The 20,000-nt window shown below is 41.2% G+C and overlaps 3 protein-coding genes across 11 annotated transcripts in view; 2 read left to right on the top strand and 1 right to left on the bottom strand.

Moving 5' to 3' along the window:
- Positions 1-3,156, bottom strand: part of LOC135099167 (peptidyl-prolyl cis-trans isomerase FKBP2-like) — a 6,234-nt gene extending 3,078 nt beyond the window's left edge. Inside the window, exons 1-4 of one of the 7 annotated variants that reach the window (XR_010267740.1) lie at positions 1,279-1,315; positions 812-1,000; positions 219-724; positions 1-37 (exon numbers count right to left, since the gene is read on the bottom strand). The exon at positions 1-37 is cut by the window's left edge and continues 46 nt beyond it. The gene's annotated coding sequence lies outside the window, so the exon portion shown is untranslated. The other 6 variants (XR_010267741.1, XR_010267743.1, XR_010267742.1 and 3 more) reach the window with 6 other exon arrangements.
- An 807-nt stretch (positions 3,157-3,963) lies between these two features.
- On the top strand, positions 3,964-12,888 carry LOC135099165 (ribosomal protein S6 kinase alpha-5-like). The gene is given in 10 exon segments (XM_064001622.1): positions 3,964-4,066; positions 5,493-5,690; positions 6,683-6,907; positions 7,124-7,236; positions 7,636-7,905; positions 7,907-7,935; positions 8,109-8,259; positions 9,074-10,558; positions 10,909-11,017; positions 11,358-12,888. Coding segments are annotated over 8 exon segments (1,206 nt in total). The 5' UTR covers positions 3,964-4,029; the 3' UTR covers positions 9,257-10,558; positions 10,909-11,017; positions 11,358-12,888.
- A 367-nt stretch (positions 12,889-13,255) lies between these two features.
- LOC135099166 (uncharacterized) overlaps positions 13,256-20,000 on the top strand; it is an 8,290-nt gene continuing 1,545 nt past the window's right edge. Inside the window, exons 1-10 of one of the 3 annotated variants that reach the window (XM_064001623.1) lie at positions 13,265-13,828; positions 14,486-14,615; positions 14,788-14,903; positions 15,188-15,311; positions 15,750-15,909; positions 16,223-16,323; positions 16,859-17,047; positions 17,800-17,902; positions 18,624-18,712; positions 19,669-19,966. The gene's annotated coding sequence lies outside the window, so the exon portion shown is untranslated. Of the gene's footprint in view, positions 14,616-14,787; positions 14,904-15,187; positions 15,312-15,749; positions 15,910-16,222; positions 16,324-16,858; positions 17,048-17,799; positions 17,903-18,623; positions 18,713-19,668; positions 19,967-20,000 lie in introns of all 3 variants that reach the window. The other 2 variants (XM_064001625.1, XM_064001626.1) reach the window with 2 other exon arrangements.

Raw genomic sequence — 20,000 nt, 5'->3', positions numbered from 1 at the left:
GACCGTCCAACACTCAAGAGGAGGAATGTATATCCACCTACATGAAATAAACACATGGAAAAGGAATGTATCAAAAACTGGAATCAAGAATTTCTGTGAGAATAAAATGGTATGTACTTTTGTGATACCTTCCCTTTTCAATTTGCAACAGTAAATATGTATCAAATACTGCCCCACTGAAAGAGGTATCAGGATAATGACTAACAAATAAAACTTACTGGAACAGAATAAAACTTTGGTGGTGAGGCAAGAGAGGCTGCACCAACAAAGGTCTCAATGCCTCCGCTGCTCACCGCTGTCTTGGCACCAGCGACGACCTTGTTGACACATGACATGATGGGGAACACTGCAGAGTCTTGAATTAATGTTGTCTGAATTCCAGCAGTACATAAAGCTTTTGCCATTGGGTGACCCTGCACAAGTAAAAGATGTATTGAGAACATAAGAACATAAGAAAATAAAGGAAGCTGCAAGAAGCCATCACCCCTACATGTGGCAGTCCCTGTGTTAGGCACTTTGCACGTCAGACACGATGACGTCGTCAAAGAGACGCACAAAACACCTCGCGTCACGTTCAGGGGCACGTTCGGCAACAATGACGTGGAATTTCCTTTGTTTGGCTGCCTTGGTCAGGAAGGCCAAGACCAGTGGACGCATTGCACACGTCATAATGACCTCATCATTGTGAATGTTGCTTACACCTTGGGCAGCTATCAATTCTTGGCTGAAATAAAAGGAATCAATATAATACTGGTAACAAACAATGTCAATGTCCCAAATGTCAGTGTAATCTTTACTCTGTGATTACTACCTTTGTTCAACCTCAGCTTTCTGTTCACCAATGGCCTCAAGTACTCTGTCCTGCAGCTCTGGAATAACAAATGTGCATTTGGGGAGATCTCCACATGCAGGGTGAGTCTACTACCATGGACTGTGAGAGCTTTGGGTACTCCACACCCTGGTTCTCTCCACGCAGTGTGTTGTGTTCCTCAATTACTATCTGCGTCAACAAGAAAAATAACTTTAAATATATACTTCAACAACTGATGGGAGTTTAAGACAGCCTATCTTATCTTAAACTGCAACATTGGTTGGGCTGAAAAATTGAACTTTTTGCCATAAGACACACAAAAAAATCATTTCATCAATGCTTAAAACTGTGTTCTAATTTCATGACATAATTAGATTACAGTAGTGTACCAAAGTACAGGTCAACCATAACTAATAAAGCAAATCTTTGCTGGCGTAATTCAAATTTTCTTGGGTTGCCACACCAACCTGCTGCTGCTGCTGCTGCTGCTACTATTTATTGGCACGTAGTAAAATGCAGAAATGTTGTTAATCTGTCACTGTAACTGTAAAAACACCCTTGCAAACCCTTGTCACTTCAACTACAGCCTTTTAAAAGAGTGTTTTTTCTGTCAGTAATGCAGAAATGTTAATCTGTCACTGGAACTGTAAAAACACCCTTGAAAACCCATATCACTTCAACTAGAGCCTTTTAAAAGAGTGTTTCTGCTGTCAGTAATGCAAAAATGTAGTTAATTTGTCACTGAAACCTTAAAAACACCCTTGAAAACCTGCATCACTTCAACTACAGCCTTTTAAAAGCGTGTTTCTCCTGTCAGTAATGCAGAAATGTTGTTAATCTGTCACTGCAACTGTAAAAACACCCTTGAAAACCCATGTCACTTCAACTACACCCTTTAAAAGTGTTTCTCCTGTCAGTAATGCAGATATGCTGTTAATCTGTCACTGGAACCTTAAAAACACCCTTGAAAACCCTTGTCACTTCAACTAGAGCCTTTTAAAAACGTGTTTCTCCTGTCAGTAATGCAGAAATGTTGTTAATCTGTCACTGGAACTGTAAAAACACCCTTGAAAACCCATGTCACTTCAACTACAGCCTTTTAAAAGTGTTTCTCCTGTCAGTAATACAGAAATGTTGTTAATCGGTCACTGCAACTGTAAAAACACCCTTGAAAACCTGCATCACTTCAACTACAGCCTTTTAAAAGTGTTTCTCCTGTCAGTAATGCAGAAATGTTGTTAATCTGTCAGGGGGAGGAGGAGGAGGAGGAAGAAGAGGAAGGCTGAGTGTAAATGAAGGGAAGGGGAGACACCGAACCCTTCTGTCCGCCATCACAGTTCTTGTATACACTAAGAGACCGCTAGGGCAAATACTTTTCTTCTATCTTCACTATCACTGTTCTGTTACTATTTTACTGTGCATTATTAAATTCAGCGTATTTTTTTACAAGTACTGTGATGTTTTCTTTGGTCTTAATCGTGTAGTTCTCTTTCTTGTAATATATTATTATTAAGTTATGTCTACGCTTTTGTCTCCACTAACACCATTTTGTTACTAATTTCCTATGCGTCGGAGACCATTTACTTCTGCTACTTACTTCTTATGTAAATGTTATGTATAAACTTCTAGGCAAAGAATAAATTAAATGTTGAAAAGACCGCAGAGAGAGAGAGAGAGAGAGAGAGAGAGAGAGAGAGAGAGAGAGAGAGAGAGAGAGAGAGAGAGAGAAACGAGAAAAATAAATAAATAATGTTTACGTTCGTGAGAGAAAACGGAGGTCAGATTATAATTTTTATGGGAGACTTATGTGAATTGAAATACGCTCAGTTATTTGTATATCAGTGGTTCCCAGACTTTTCCAGCACGTGTTCCCTTGGAGTAGCACCAAACCCACCACAAACCACACATTGGTAAGCCTTCTAAGCACATACTAGTTTACATTGGCGCAGATATATTAAAAAGATTAATCACAAAAGACTAATTAAAAACATATATTCAGTACATGCAGGTGGGCTCTCTTTGACACACAGAGAAAGGCTGGTAATTCTCTGTTGATCATTAGAATTAGAAAAACGTTAATCATTAGAATTAGAAAAACGTAGAAAAAATCCACTTGCCTAATGTTATCAGCTGAGGTGGAGGCAGCCTTCCCCATATATCCGCCAATATCCGCTTCATTTGTCACTTATTGTAAGCCTAACACGTCACTAAGTGGAGCCACATGACTAGGCTTTCATATCCACTAGCTAGATATATCCGCCATTGCCTCATTTAGTTACGATGGAAGAATAACAGACAAAATAGCGCCCATTCCTTCCACTGGCAAGGGCCGCCATGATGCTTGGCCACCTCCCCCAACGTTTCAACTTGGGGTTCCAATATTTTTTTTTTTTTTTTTGTATTTTTCTAAACTTCTTTATTTTGCTCGTATGGCATGTTTTTATGGTTTATAAAAATAATTATTTGCTTTAGAAGTGTTTTGGTTGCTTGTGTTGAGCTGTCTTCAATTTTGTGTTGATTGAGGAAAATGTGGGGTGTTTTTTTAACAGCATTTTGACAAACTTGGTTTTTTATTTCACGCTCTAATTACGTCTTTTGTATTTCTAAATATTGCTTATAATTTTTAAAGTGTTTTTTCGTTCCTGTTGAGAGGAATAAGTGGACTTTAAAAATGATTTGTGGTCCTGTTAAAAGTTGTGATTATAACACTTTTTGTGTTATTGTCTCTCTATTTCAGCTTGTATCTAACTTTTCATTGCTTGAAAAAACAGTTTGTATGTTTTAAAGTGTTTTATCTTGTTGTTGAGTCAAAATAGGTGGACTTTTCAGTGGTTTTTAATCGTAATTAGGTTCCAACACTTGTTTTTTACACAATTTCGGTTTTATTTGTTTATTCTTGTTCCAGGTAACTTTTGATGGTGTAAGATGATAGTTCAGATTTTTTAAAATTTTTTACGTTCCTAAAAATTAAAATGTTGTGGACTTTTCAATGATTTAAATGGTGCCGAATATTTCAACACTTCTTTCCATATTTCATTTGGATATTTTTTAAATACTACTCAAGCTGGAGCTGTTATAATATTGTGGATATTTTTCAAATTATTTATCAAGTCAGAATATATAAGGCATTCCAGCCTAGCTCCATTTTTTCGAGGGGTCAATTTCGAAATGAAATCCGTTAGGGTACGTAAATTAGCCGTGACGTCACAGCCGCCATTATGAATCCGGGACCTTCATCGGCTACCCTGTCTCTCGGTAATAATTATCGTACTTTGCAGTGTTTTCTTGGTGTTTCCACGTGTTTCTAAACTCAGACATGTAGATAAGAGTAGAATGAAGAAGAAAATTAGAGAAATAGAGGAGGAAGAGGAAGGGAGAAGGAATAAAGGAGGTGGTAAAACAGAAAAATGATAAGAAGACAATATTTAGCTTAATTTTCCCTGCTGCCCTGTCTGTCTTTGTAATATTTGTCTTCCCTGACAGTGCTTTCAGTGTATTTGGTGTGTTAAAGTGGTGTTGAAGTGTCTGGAGGTGTTAAGGGGGTGTTGGAGTGTGTCTGGATGTGTTTAACGGTGTTGAAATGTGTGTTGGTGGGATGTGGTGTTGTTTGAGTCAATATTTAGCGTTCCTGGTGTGTTTTGGGGTGTCTTAGGTTTGTCTAGGAGTGATTTAAGTGTGTTTTGGACTTTATTTAATGTTTTGTGATGTTTAAAGTGTATTTTCGGATGTTATGGATGAGTTTGAGTGTGTTTTGTGTGGATACCGTTGAGTTGGATGCCTTGTGGGTATTTTAGGTCAGTCTGGGTGTGTTTTAGGGTGTTTTAAGTGTGTTTTGGGCCGTTTGCAGTGTTTTGGGGAGTTTTAAGTGTGTTTTGGGTTGTTAAAGATGAGTTTGAGTGTGTTTTGTGTAGATACAGTGTGTTTTAGATGCGTTTTAAGTCAATTTGGGTGAGTTTTGGAGTGTTTTAAGTGTGTTTGGGGATATTTTGGTGCACTTTCGATGTGTTTACGATGTTTTTGTGTGTTTACGATTGTTGTGGGTATATTTAAGGTGTTTTAGTGTGATTGCAGTTACTTTTGAGGTGTTTCGGTTATGTTAAAGGCATGTTGCAGATAACCATTGGGTCTTTGAGGGTAGAAGTGATGTGCTTGAGGTAAAATAAAAGATAGTGGTGTGTTTTAGGGGGGACTGTGATAGTAGAAGCGTGTCAGGGGTGTTATAACATGTGTGGTGATGTGTTAAGCTATTACATGCAAGTGTGGGGATGTCTGGGTCATAAATTTGTTTTCTTATATGACATAATTATGTCACTGCTGCATCTTACAACCAGTATTTGGAGAACACAGTGACAATAATTGAGGGTGGTTGCCTAACTACAGATGTACCACAAACAGAACGACCAACAGAAACTCATAAAAACGATGACCAAGGAAATGCTCAAGTGAATAAATAATGTTCAGTGTGTGTGTGTGTGTGTGTGTGCGCGCGCAGTAGTGATCTTGGAATCATGTGCATTGTGGGTGTTCACTTTTGTGTGTTTTTCATTATTATTATTAGTAGTAGTAGTAGTAGTAGTAGTAGTAGTAGTAGTATTGTATCAAGGTATTTTATAATAGGGCATTAACTTATACTAGTCTTGCCTGAAAATCTCTCGTTTTCTATTATTCTCTCATCCTGCAGGCCTGAGCCCAGACCGAGATTCAGAGAAATGTAAACAAACACGAGTCAGACTTGATATAGGAGTGAATTTGTTGCTTTTTCGAGGGGCAGTGGGTCTGTACATGCGTGAGGTGGCGAGGGGCGTGGCCAAGGGGCGGCTAGCAGCGTGTGCCACCAGGGAAATGTGTACCAACATAATGAAGACGCCAGGCAAGGAAGGTGAGGCAGGCTGCAGATTTTATTTGTATTTATTTATTTATTTCCATCAGGTTATGTTTATATTCATTCAGTTTATATTAATTCAGTTAGGTTAGGTTAAGTTTGTATTGATTCTGTTCATAAACTACTCTGCAGTTATTCATGACGAAATAATAATAATAATAATAATAATAAAAATTTACTCATTGTCTATAAATTGTTCCTTTGTGTTGTGAGGGAGTGTGTGTGTGTGTGTGTGTGTGTGTGTGAAGGAAGAAAGGGGTGGTGTTTAGGGGTCTGGAAGTGTTTTGGTGTGTTTTGGGCTGTTTTGTGTGTTTTGGGGTTTTGGGCTGTTTTTGGTGTGTTTTGGGCTGTTTTTTGTGTGTTTTGGGGTTTTGGGCTGTTTTTTGTGTGTTTTGGGGTTTTGGGCTGTTTTTTGTGTGTTTTGGGGTTTTGGGCTGTTTTTTGTGTTTTGGGGTTTTGGGCTGTTTTTGGTGTGTTTTGGGCTGTTTGGGCTGTTTTTGGTGTGTTTTGGGCTGTTTTGGGCTGTTTTTGGTGTGTCTTTGGTGTTGTGAAGTGTTTTGTGGTGGTTAGGGTGTGTTTTGGAGTGTTTTGTGGTTTTGTGGAGGTGTTTTGTGAGTTTTTGTGTGTTTTAAAGTGTTTTTGGATGTTTTTGTAATATTTTGATGTGTTTTGGGATGTCACTTTAAGTAGACCCTTTTGAAAGTAGTAGAGATGCATTGCACAAGTGTTTCAGAATAGGGGCCTTAGATAGACAGTTAGATAGATAGATAGATAGATATATTGTGCTTTGTAATATACTGTAAGAGGTCTCCACTCACCACCAGAAGAAAGGCTGACTCACAGGGACATCCACGTGTAGGCCCGATGGCTTCTTGCAGCTTCCCTTATTTTATTACGTTCAGATGTTGTTGTGTTCATGAGACAGAGGCAGGTGGTGTACAGCCATTCCCCATTTGTTTTGTTGAGTCAAGACTTTTCTCTCCTCACAGCTTACGGCAGAGTCCTTCTGGTGCGGAAGGCATCGGGGAAGGACGCAGGGAAGTTGTGTGCCACGGAGGTTCTGAAGAAAGCGACCATCGTACAGAAGAAGAAGAAGAAGACAACTGAGCACACCAAGACAGAGAGGCAGGTGTTGGAGGCAGTGCGGCAGAGTCCCTTCCTGGTCACCCTTCACTGTGCCTTCCAAACTGATGCTAAACTCCACCTTATCCTTGGTTAGTGTTACCATTTGTGTGTGTGTGTGTGTATTTTCCCTCTCCCATGGTCAAATTACCTCATATTCAGCTCAGTTTCTCATTCAAGGAGGGAAGGAAACTTTAATTGTGCATTTAAATCAATGTTCATTTTTTTTTTATTCCTTTTTTTTTTATATATATATCTTTCTGTGTTGCACTTCGAATTTATTGTTTATTTTTTGTGTTGCCGTTCAGACTACATCAGAGGAGGAGAACCGTTCACTCACCTTTACCAGAGAGAAAGGTTCCACGAGGATGAAGTCTGTCTCTACGTTGAAGTCATCCTTGCCCTTGACCATCTGCACAAAGTAAGCCACATTGAGTACCTCACATTATGTACCATTGGGAAGACTCTAACCTGCTATAACAAATTCGGGAAAAAAAAAAAATTGGTAAACTATTTTGGGAGCATACAAAGTTTAATCTTCAGATAAAAAAATTTTCAGACACACACACACACACACACACACACACACACACACACACACACACACACACACACACACACACACACACACACACACACACACACACACACACACACACACACACACACACACACAGGCAGAGTGTTGCATTTTTATCACTCAGACTTACACCAGGTTAAGAGTATTCTCAATAGCAATTACAGAATACGCAGCTCCGTTTTAAGTGAAGGTTTTCTGTTTTGTTCTTTGCATTTGTTTAACGACTGTGATTCATTGCAGCTTGGTATCATCTATCGAGACATCAAGCTTGAAAACATCCTCCTGGACTCGGATGGCCACATAGTATTGACAGACTTTGGCCTCAGCAAGGACTTCCTCTCTCATGAAACGGAACACAGAGCATACTCCTTCTGTGGCACAATTGAGTACGTGGCCCCCGAGGTGGTGCAGGGAGGAGCTCACGGCCACGATCAGGCTGTGGACTGGTGGAGTGTGGGAGTGTTAACATATGAACTGTTAACTGGAGCCTCGCCTATCACGGTGGAAGGTGGAAAAGAATAACCAGCAGGAGATTTCAAGGTAAGAGTTCTTCACTGAGCTTTCTTTTGGTTGAAAGATAAAGGTATGGGATGTGCTAGTTCATTAAATATCAGGCTAGATATGCTCTATGTGAACATTATTATTTTTTACTTATTTTGTTTTATTTAACTAGATTGCAAGTTCTAATGGAATGTTTTCTATTTTCACAACAGACGAATCCTGAAAACACAGCCACCGTTGCCCAGTGGTGTATCGCCAGAGGTCAGAGACTTAATTTCAAGACTCCTCGTGAAAGACCCTCACCAGCGGTTAGGGGGAGGGCCACGGGACGCGCTAGAGATTAAGGACCGTGTATTTTTTAAGGTTTGTGTTGAGGCTGCTCACTCGTACAGTACAAATTTAGCTGCAACATGGGTGATCTGAACTAAGGTGGTCATCCTCTCTCTATACCTGTTCTTTTATTGACTTTCCTTCATCCTTTGCTTACCAGTCTGTAAATGAGAAACAGGAATGGAGGTAGAAATACCATCCTTTCATATTTTTCTTTGAAAGATTACCTTGAAGTCATGTTGTGTCTTTAGTAGTAGTGGTTGTGATCTAATGACCAAGTGGTTTATATTGATGCAAGTTTTAGATACATTTAGAAAGAAAAAAAATTGATGTGGTTTGGTTTGGTTTTGTGGTGGAATTTGTTTATTGAGCACTATGTAATACCTACCACTCTCAGTTATGGATAAACACTGTTGCACTCGAGTGATTCCTGCTTGAATACACTAATTTCATCAGACCACTCTTCTTCCTCTACTATCTTTTAACAGTCATTGACATTCATTCTCTCCATCTACCTATCTCTGTGTTGCCTCACTCTCTGTGGGAGCATCCCCTGAGGAGGTGGCCACACCAGAAGAACCTCCATCCTCCTTATCTAGACCTTTCCTTGTTGCTTGTTCAACTGCATGATGTCTTTAACACACACTTCTCTACCCCATCCAAGTACTACCATCCAAGTAGCTTTCCTCACCTATCACTACTTTCAGCTTCACTCACTCTTTCTTTTGGATATGTCATTGATATTACACAAAATAATTTAAGTAACAATTAGCTCAAGATCATATTATTTTCTTTTCCTTGCATTTAATCATTGTATGCCTGTATCTAATTCATGTTGGTTTCACAGGCACACACCTACATTGTGATGGAGCTCCTTGGAGGTGGAGAGCTGGCTGCTTCAGAGGATCAGGAAACACGAGAGGTTCACAGAGGCTCAGGCTTCAGTCATCGTGAGGAACCTGGTGTCAGCAGTTCACTACAAGCACAGAAGAGGCATCGTTCATGGAGACCTGAAGCCAGACACGGGTGAAGAGTTAGGAGAGGGAGAGGGAATATGTTGGGAATTAATGGAATGGGAGGGAATAAAAATAGAAAAGTGGTTGGTGTTGAGGACAGACAGAAAAGAGAAGAAAGGAAAGGTGAAAAAAAGGAAATTTTGCATTGATTTTCCATCAGTTTATTTTAAAGAATTTATTGCATGGAATATTATTGATCTCCATAATTTGTATGGCCTTTATAAACCATGAATTTATTCCATTGAGATATTATCCTTCTCCGAGGCCATTCTAATCTAAATGTCTTTTCACGGAATCTCTTGTTCAATGATTCTTCTGAAGATTCAGTTATTAAGATTCTGATTTTGGGTTGGCACGTTTGATGATGCCCGACAAGGAAAAGGATGGCAGCACGAAGACACCGTGCTTCACTCTTCACTATGCAGCGCCAGAAGTGTTGCGGCAAGCAGTGCAGAAGGGAGCAGATGGCTGTGATGAAACCTGTGACTGGTGGTGGTGGAGCTTGGGTGTGATTCTGCTAAGTCCAAAAATAAATCTTTAGAGGATGATGTCAATGAATGTAGCTCATAGGAGGACCTTGTCAAGTGTTCACCATGTTCATCTGTGTACTAGTCTTCATAGTTAATATTGTGTCCAGCTTTTATATTAGATCATCATATAACCTGAAGTAGAGACACTGACCTAGGGTAACAAAAAGGAAAAAAAAAAGGGGGAGAAGGATTCACTGAGGTGCCAGTCCCTAAAGAAAGGTGAAAATAGGATCATCCAAAATTAGAGGATAAGTGTCTTGAAACCTCCTTCTTGAAAGAGTTAAAGTCAGAGGAAGAGGGAAATACAGAAGCAGTCTGGGAGTTCCAGAGAAAACCTGTTGTATTCTAATCCTTTCACTGTGACTTACTGCAATTCACATCCCTGAATCCATTCCACAAAATATTTACAAGCATCTACAAGAAAAGGATTTAGTCAATTTTTCAACATCAAGGCAGTAAAATGTTTTGAGATGGCAGTAGAACAAATGTCTCAGAATGGTTTGTGATTATTAAAAAACAATATGCTGAATTGCAGTATAAGGTCTAAGATTTGTTATATGGTTAATGCTGTCAACCCAGCAGGAGGAAGATGTTCTGGACACCTGGTTCTCCTCTGGCCTGCTTCCCTTTGCCTCGCTGGGCTGGGCGGGTCAGGGGAGGAGAGAGACCACGCCTGACCTTGCTCGCATCTACCCAACGACCTTGAAGACGGGTAACGGCATCCTCTTGTGGGTGGTTCAGGTGGTCATGCTGGGACTCAACTTGACGGAGAGGCTTCCCTTTGAGGTGAGGCCATGTGGGTCTTGCTCTCCTGGTCCTGTTCTCTGTTATTGATCTTGTTTTTGTTCCTTTGTGTTAGTGTTATCACAAACTCTGGTAATTAATTGTAGGTGTGTAATTAGTCCATATTTCCATTGGTATATAACTAAAATATCTGTTAATACTGTAAACTCTAGCATTACTAATTGTTTGATAAAAAGAGGCAGATTTCAGAAGGCTAGTAATGGTTATAGATGGTGAAAGACTGAAAGAATTGACTACCTGTGTGTTACCTCTCCTTCCTCTTATGTAACTTGATATTGTTACCAGTATTGCCTGTGTTATATCACCTGTGTTATGTGACCATCCCTCCCCAGACTGTGGTGCTGCATGGCCTCCCGTGTGATGGTGGCGGCCACAAGACGTCATAGTCCTGGGGCAAAGTGATAGACCCCCTGGATGTGATCAGTGGTGGCGTCCCTGGAGGTGCGTGACTTGCTGGTGCTGGAGTGTGTTCATTGGCTGTGGTGAGCAGTACCTTGACACCAGTTGATACATGGATATTTGTGAAAGCTTCTTAGCAAGTGTATTTTTTTGAAGGAGCGCTCAAGAGAGAGATTTTTAAATGTGATGGCAAAAATTGTGTTTATAATTCTGTTTTCTGTCTTTTCTCCTTTGTCTTTTCATCTCTTCTCTTTTCTTCCTTTCCCTCTTCTCTTCCATTTTCCTGCTCATCTGCGTTCTCTGTTTTTCACCACATTTAGAGATAACTCTCTAACCTAACCACACACTACTATACCCTAATGCCTCTTGTTCCCCCACACAGGGACGTGGCCTCCTGTGTCCTCCGTGTTCTCGCCCGGCACAGAGGAATCACGCAGTGAGGCGCCGGTGAGGAATGCAATAGACAAGCCAGCAGAGGCAATATTCAAGTATCCAGCATGTCGGCGGTCCCGTTGATGCCGGATAAGAGGGACTCTACTGTATCATTCTTTTTTATCCTTCATTTATTTCTACCTCTTCCTTCTCCTCCTGCTCCTCCTCTTCCTCTTCCTCCACTTGATTGAACATTCCTCTTGCGTGTGTGTGTGTGTGTGTGTGTGTGTGTGTGTGTGTGTGTGTGTGTTTAATTAGTAGTATTATGAGTGTAAATAATGTTAAGATGATGTGTCTTTGGGGGGAGAGGCAGGGGAATGTATTGTGAAGTAATGAGTGATGCTATTCTAGATACAGCTGTGATATTAATGGGTTCTGGACACACACACACACACACACACACACACACACACACACACACACACACTAGGGATGGGCCAGCATTTCTACATTAATTTCACTCATAAACAATTTTAAATAACCTGAGACATCTAATATAAACAACGGCAATAAAGTCACTTAACATTGTAATTGATTATCTACATTTACACTTCTAATATAACTTCCTCCCTACAAAAATCTAACATGACAACTTCTCGTGTGAATTATGCTGTAGGTTTAAATCTTGTAGGGTGAATATTTTTAAAAGTTTACCAAAGGGGACATTGAAAAGTTGCAGTACATTAGAGGCACCTATACTGTTGATGTCACAAGGGGTTCATAGCTAGTCTTGGCAATACTGGTACAATCCTTCCGTGCTTTTAAGGGTCTTGTGTGGTCGTATTGTTGTTGAAGCAGCCCTGTGTGTAAATAGGTAGATTTGCTGTTGTTATTTATTTATTATTTATTTGTTTATTTGTTTATTTTATTTATTTATTTTTTATTTGAAAGTAGCAATATTATGGTTCTTTTTATTATTATTTTGGCTGTCCTGTGTTTGGGATTGCTGGACTCATATATAGATGGGTAGTTTTATTTATTTATTTTTTTTATTTATTTATTTTTTTATGTTTTTCTTATTTTGTTGTTTATTTTTGTGTTATTTATTTATCCTGCCTGGCATACAGTTAGATTTATTGTTATTTTCTTGTTTATTTGTTTATATTGTTTTATTTTATTTACTATTTGTTTAGTTAATGATTTAGTGGTATTGGTGTGTAATACTCCTCTTTTGAGATAGAAACACTGACAGTGTAATAACATTTCATCATAAAATATGCCAATGCTGGTTGAATTATAATCATTGTCATTCCTCATGCTAAGCTTATTATTATTATTATTATTATTATTATTATTATTATTATTATTATTATTATTATTATTATTATTATGTTATGCATTACTCTTTTAATTTGTGCAGGAAATATTATGATGTTTTGTTTCAAGAGTTCACATCTATATAGATTGAGCCATCGTATTCATGTTTTTCATTGTGTAGTGTTGTAAATATACTTTATCTGTAAATAAAAAAATGTATCATATGACATTTGTTTATTTTATTGTATGTGTGTTAGGTTAGGTTAGCATAGTCTATATACAATCTCTTAGCAGTGCATATATATCACAGACACATTGTTAGACAGTAAATTAATTTGAAGTAGAACCAATTGTTGTGTGTGTGTGTGTTAGGTTAGCCTACTACACCCTTATCTTAGAAATATTCCTTTGTACATGCTTACGTACCACAGGCAGATACACACTGATTAGGGAGGTGGATGGAATAGATGGTGAAACACTGAATATACTGCTTGACTCTTGCATTGGGGAGGTGGACAGAATAGTGGTGAAAGAGTGAATATACTGGTTCACTCTTGCATTGGGGAGGTGGACAGAATAGTGGTGAGTGAATATACTGGTTGACTCTTGCATTGGGGAGGTGGATAGAATAGTGGTGAAAGAGTGAATATACTGGTTGACTCTTACATTGGGGAGGTGGACAGAATAGGAGATGAAGGAGTGAAGATATTGGTTAACTCGTTTTCTATGATTTTATTGGAGTTTCACACTCTCCCAAATCTGCACACACACATCTGCCCCCAATGCCTTCTTTACACACCTGAAATGCTTCCTGACAGTGGCGGCTCGTCAATAGGGACTGCGAGACTGCAGCCCCCCCAGTGGATTTATAGGATTCACGAAAATAATGTTAATTTATTTATGTTTGACTATCATTCACATGAAAACACCAGTTCTCATATGTTTATATAGAAAAAAAATATTGCAAAACAGTGAGGAAGTACGGAAATTATTTACTATTTAATGATACGAAAACGGGGAGAAACAGTGAGGAAGTACGGAAATTATTTACTATTTAATGATACGAAAACGGGGAGAAACGGGGAGAGGCTTCCCGGCCCCGGGCATAATGGCGAGTGTGGACTGCATCCAGCGCAGTCTTGTCCCGGCCGTTGTTGTGGCTAAGTGAGTGTTCTTGCGTCGGTCTTATTTTCGATGGTGTTTTTCAGTTTGTGAGGGATGGAGAGGCTAAATGCACTTGCCATGATTTCAATAGAGAAGATTTCTATGAATAATATGCCAGGTTTAAATGAAAAAGTTATTGATCTGTTAGCACAAAACAGGAACAGGAGAATGGACTTCCTTTTCAAATAGCCTAAGCCACCACTAAGGAAGTCAAGCATTTACTGTTAGGATAAGACCTAAAGAATTAATTAATTATCTGTTTATCTTTATAATCTATCAATCAATGGTATGTTAAACAATAACAATAAAAGCATTTAATATTTTATTTGTGTGAATGTGAGACAGCCCCCCCCATCAGTAACAGTCACGAGCCGCCATTGAGCCTATGTTGAGTTAATCAGCCTATTCTAACTCATTTATTTATTTCTTGTTTAGCACCACAGAAAACGGAATGCATGGGCACTTTCCACAGATTTTTGTGTTCATCTCACCTCTCCACTTTTCATAGGCCTGGGTGCTGTTGCAGTAGGCCTATGTATATCAAGATGGGAGGGAGGGGAGGAGGAGAGGGGTAACAAGTGTAACAAGTGTAACCTCCCCTGTGTGTTAGGTTAGGTCAGCTTAGGTCACACCGTAATGACCTGTCCGATGTTGCAGATGGCAGTGGTCACGCAGCAGCTGACCCCACAGCAGGCCGCCCTCTCCTGTGACCCCCCGACCACCGCCACCACCACCACTGCCAGAAAGAGAGAGGGGACAGAGGGAAAGGTCACCTAACTGTCAGATGGTGAGTTTAAGGGTTGACCTGTCATGACCTCACCTGACACACTCAAACCTAACTTAACCTAACACTTGAATAATAACTCCTATCTCTCTCTCTCTCTCTCTCTCTCTCTCTCTCTCTCTCTCTCTCTCTCTCTCTCTCTCTCTCTCTCTCTCTCTCTCTCTCTCTCTCTCAGGGTCCTCTCAAGAATCACAATCAACTGCAAGTGGGAAGAGGAGGAGGAGGAGGAGGAGGAGGAGGAGGAGGAAGGATAATTCTTCCTATCAAATTACTGATGTTATTGATGAAGATGTAAGTATTTGTTTGTTTGTTTGTTTGTTTGTTTGTTTGTTTTTCTCAATTTTTTTTATTTATTTTTATACATTCTCTCTCTCTCTCTCTCTCTCTCTCTCTCTCTCTAATTTAATATAAGGAAATAATTTTGTATTTCACAGCACACACACACACACACACACACACACACACACACACACACACCAAAACACCCACAAAACACCCCAAAACACCCACAAAACACCCCTTACAGCCCTTCACCCCTCACCTGCACCCCCACTCACCCCTTCTCCCCCCGACAGACAGTCAAGAGGCACGCAGAAGGGGTGAAGGAGCCACAGGAGGAGGTGACGAGTGGCCCAACCTAAGCTTTTCAGAAATGGAGTCTTGAGAATTTACCAGCTAGATGGGTTTTCTTGGTTACTGGTAAGTGTGGGAGGGAGTGAGAGGGTGTGGGAGAGAGTGAGAGGGAGTGAGAGGGTGTGGGAGAGAGTGAGAGAGAGTAAGAGTGTGCCGGTTTTTTTGGGGGGTTTAAATGTGTTTTTTTTTAATTTTTTTGACTTTTTTTTGTTTGTTGTGGTTTGTTTCTCTCTCTCTCTCTCTCTCTCTCTCTCTCTCTCTCTCTCTCTCTCTCTCTCTCAGGCTGCCAGTACCACCACCACCACCACCACTACTACTACTACTACTACTACTACTACTACTACTACTACTACTACTACTACTGCTGCTCTTTCTCCTTCTCCTCCTCCTCTCCTCCTCCTCTCCTCTCCTCTCCTTTCCTCTCCTCTCCTCTCCTCTCCTCTCCTCTACAACCACCACCACCACCACCACCACCACCACTAACCCATCACCCCTCCCCTCCAGACACTTTACGAGAACAGGATCAACTTAATTCTGGGAGACGAGATAGGCCTGGGCAAGACTGTTCAGTTTATCACCTTGGTGTGTCATTTGGTGGAGCAGGGAGTGGCCGGGCCCTTCCTGGTGTGTGCCCTATCCCCACGCTGCCAAACTGGATGGCTGAGTGAGTCTAACCCTGATCTTTGTGTTGTCCAGACTAACCTAACCTGACCTAACTTAACCTAACCTAACCTAACCTAACCTAACCTAACCTGACCTAACTTAACCTAACCTAACCTAACCTAACCTAACCTAGCCTAGCCCAGACTAACCTAACCTAACCTAACCTAACCTAACTTAACCTAATTTAACTCAGCCCAGCCTAACCTAGCCCAGATTAACCTAACCTAACCTCAGTCCAGCCTAACCTAACCAAACTCAGCCTAACCTAACCTAACCTAACCTAACCTAACCTAACCCGCCCCTAACCCCTACAGGTGGCCATCAGGGACATGAGGGCTCTCCAGCAATACGCCTGGAGATATTTGTGTGTGGACGAGGGACACAGACTCAAGAACCACAAGTGTAGGCTGACCAAGTGAGTGTGGGAGAGTTTGAAGGGGTGTGAGAGAGAGAGAGAAAGAGAGAGAGACTGTGTTGTTAATCTGTCACTAGAACCTTAAAAACACTCTTGAAAACTCTTACAACTTCAATTAGAGCCTTGTAAAAGTGTTTCTCCAGTTAGTAATGCAGAAATGTTGTTAATCTGTCACTGGAACCTTAAAAACACCCTTGAAAAGCACAGTAACTTGAACTACAGCCTTTTAAATACAGGTAGCAGGGTTCTCAAGGGTGTTTGTCCAGTTAGTTATGCAGAAATGTTGTTAATCTGTCATTGGAACCTTAAAAAACACTCTTGAAAACCACAGTAACTTCAACTACAGCCTTTTAAATACAGGTAGCAGGGTTCTCAAGGGTGTTTCTTCTGTCAGTAATGCAGAAATATTGTTAATCTGCCACTAGAACCTTAAAAACACCCTTAAAAACCCTTGTCACTTCATGTAGAGCCTTTTAAAAGAGCATTTCACCAGTTAGCAATGCACCCTAACCTAACTCGTCCCCCTCCCTTACAGGTCCCTGAACACCTTACCCCCCATGAACCAACTGCTGCTGACTGGGACACCCTTACAGAACAGCGTGGCAGAGCTCTGGGCCCTTCTGAACTTCCTAATGCCGGATATTTTTTGATTCCCTTGATGTTTTTGAGTCCTGGTTCAACGTCCTATCACTCCAATCCCTCCTCAGGATCCCCCTAAGCGAAGGTGCCTCTGGCATTTTGCCTCTGCTAGTTGGGGGGACCTGAGGAGGTATTTTGCTGATTTTCCTTGGAATGACTACTGCTTCCGTGTCAGAGAGCCGTCTTTGTGTGCTGAGCGCATAACAGAGGTGATAGTGTCTGGCATGGAGGCGTACATTCCTCACTCTTTTTCTCGTCCTAAACCTTCCAGATCTTTGTTTAACACAGCTTGTTCTCGTGCTATACATGATAGAGAGGTGGCCCACAAAAGGTACTTAAGCCTTCCTTCACCAGAATCTCATGCACTTTATATTTCTGCCTGGAACCATGCCAAGTCTGTTCTCCAACTAGCCAAAAACTCCTTCATTAACAGAAAATGTCAAAACCTTTCAAGATCTAACTCCCCTCGTGACTTCTGGCATCTAGCCAAAAATATCTCCAATAACTTTGCTTCTTCTTCTTTCCCTCCTCTGCTTCAACCAGATGGCACCACTGCTATCACATCTATCTCTAAAGCTGAACTCTTTGCTCAAACCTTTGCTAAAAACTCTACCTTGGACAATTCTGGGCTTGTTCCTCCCTCTCCTCCACCCTCTGACTACTTCATGCCACCTATTAAAATTCTTTGCAGTGATGTTTTCCATGCCCTCGCTGGCCTAAACCCTCAGAAGGCTTATGGACCTGATGGGGTCCCTCCTATTGTTCTCCGAAACTGTGCCTCTGTGCTTGCACCTTGCCTAGTCAAACTCTTTCAGCTCTTTTGTTCTCCCACCGCAGGGCAGAAGGAGGGACATTGGTGCCAGTTTGACCGAGGCTTGGGAGCTGATCAACCCTAGGGCTCTGTTCTCCTTCAGCTGTGTCAAGGGCCTGGGCAGAGAAGGTGTGTGTGTGTGTGTGTGTGTGTGTGTTTGTTTGTTCGTGTTTGTAGTATTGTTTGTGTGTTTGTAGTAGTGTGTGTGTGTGTGTGTGTGTTTTCAAGGGTGTTTTTCATGGTTCTAGTTTAATGGGCTGTAGTGAAAGTTACTGGGGTTTTCAAGGGTGTTTTCATGGTTCTAATTTAATGGCTGTAGTGGAAGTTACTAGGGTTTTCAAGGATGTTTTCATGGTTCTAGTTTAATGGGCTGTAGTGGAAGTTACTGAGGTTTTGAATATTGTTGGTATTGGTAAATATTCTGTAGCATATTGGATGAAGCAGGTAGGCAGCAAGGTAGGCCTATGTGGGGTGTCGTGTGGGTGTGTAGGCTGGTGCTGATATCTTTTGTGTTGATCGCGGTTCAGATTTAATAGTATGGACCTGTACACTTCCTTGCCTCATTGAAAGGATAACAAAAAAAAATGAGTACTTTGTGTTAAGGCTGTGTCATCAACACTTGTATACTTAATTATAAAGAATTATCAGTTTTTTCAGTCACCCATGCAAAATAGAGACATGACCTTTTTATTTATTTATTTATTTATTCATTATATATAAAAAACTAAGCTGGCGATTCTGGCACCATGCATCTCTACACATACCCGGCAGTTGACTCAGGGACGCACTAAAGGGTTGATGCGCTAGCCTGTGTATCTGAACCCTGTTAAACAAACTGATTCATTTTCAGATAACCGTTGAAGGAGCGAGCATCAGGAATTGTGTCTGGAATTCTGAGCACGTCTGCCTCAATGTGGATCAACAGTCGCATAGAGCAGGGTAAGAAAAAAAAAACATATTGTATTTTCTTGAGTCCACAACACAAGCAGGCACAGGTGACCAGACACTTGCAAGGCCTACTCGTGGGCCGGCAGGTCACGTCGTTGTCTGAATATTCTGCTCTGTCCTTCGGTGCCATAGTGCCGCAAATCCTGGCTCCCATGTAGTCGCTCTGTAAGGCTTAATATAATATTACTTCTTGAAGTAACCATCTCTTGTGGGTTACTGAATGTGTCACGGGAGCACACACACACACACACACCAAACTTAACCTTATCTGTAATATTTATAAGCAGAATGGGTGACAATTGTGTGTCTGTGTGTGGTAGGGGGAGTGACCTGACCTCCTTAAACACCCCTGAACACCTGCAGAACACCCCAAAAGTGAGTGAGGGTTTGGTGCGGTCTAATTAGTGGTCTTGAAGGGACTTGGGTGAGGAAGTTAAGTCACAGAGATCTGAGAAAAGAATTGTTTGTCTTTCTCCCTCAAAGTAAGGTCCTGGGAGGGTCTGGAAGGGCCTGGTGACCTTCCTAGGGAGTGGGGGAGGGTTGCGGGTCTTCTAGGGGTGTCTCTCTCTCTCTCTCTCTCTCTCTCTCTCTCTCTCTCTCTCTCTCTCTCTCTCTCTCTCTCTCTCTCTCTCTCTCTCTCTCTCTCTCTCTCTCTCTCTCTGATAAGTTAACACCCAGAGAGAGAGAGAGAGAGAGAGTTATTTTTGTTAGGGTCTACCACTACTACTACTACTACTACTACTACTACTACTACATTACCTGGTCTGATTAGTGGACAGGTGAATTTGCAACAAACAAACAAACAAACAAACAAACAAACACATTAACAAAACAAACAAACAAATATACTAGAAATATAATTAATCTCTCTCTCTCTCTCTCTCTCTCTCTCTCTCTCTCTCTCTCTCTCTCTCTCTCTCTCTCTCTCTCTCTCTCTCTCTCCACAGAACTGAGTGACCCGTACGCACTGGTGGTTCTGCTGCACAATGACCTTGTTGTTGTTGACCTCCTCTCCCCCGGCTACCCCTGCTTCGAGAACCCTTATTCAATGGACATCCACGAGTCACCTGTCACCTGCTGCACGTACCTGGCTGACTGCCCTGCTGACCTCACCCCTGCCCTCTACTCAGCAGGGGCCAGGGGAGGAGGGCACAGGAAGCAGGGGTTCTCCGAGAAGGAGTGGCCAATCTCTGGAGGAGAGTGGGGCAGCACCTCTTGCCCCTACCCCGAGATGATCCTAACTGGGTGAGTGATGGGGCGTGGGAATGGTGTGGGTGTC

The sequence above is a fragment of the Scylla paramamosain genome, unplaced genomic scaffold (genome assembly GCF_035594125.1).
Source record: "Scylla paramamosain isolate STU-SP2022 unplaced genomic scaffold, ASM3559412v1 Contig109, whole genome shotgun sequence".
In the NCBI taxonomy this organism is placed as follows: domain Eukaryota; kingdom Metazoa; phylum Arthropoda; class Malacostraca; order Decapoda; family Portunidae; genus Scylla; species Scylla paramamosain.
The sequence above is the reverse complement of the archived record's forward strand: the minus strand, read 5'-3'. Positions and strand labels throughout refer to the sequence as shown.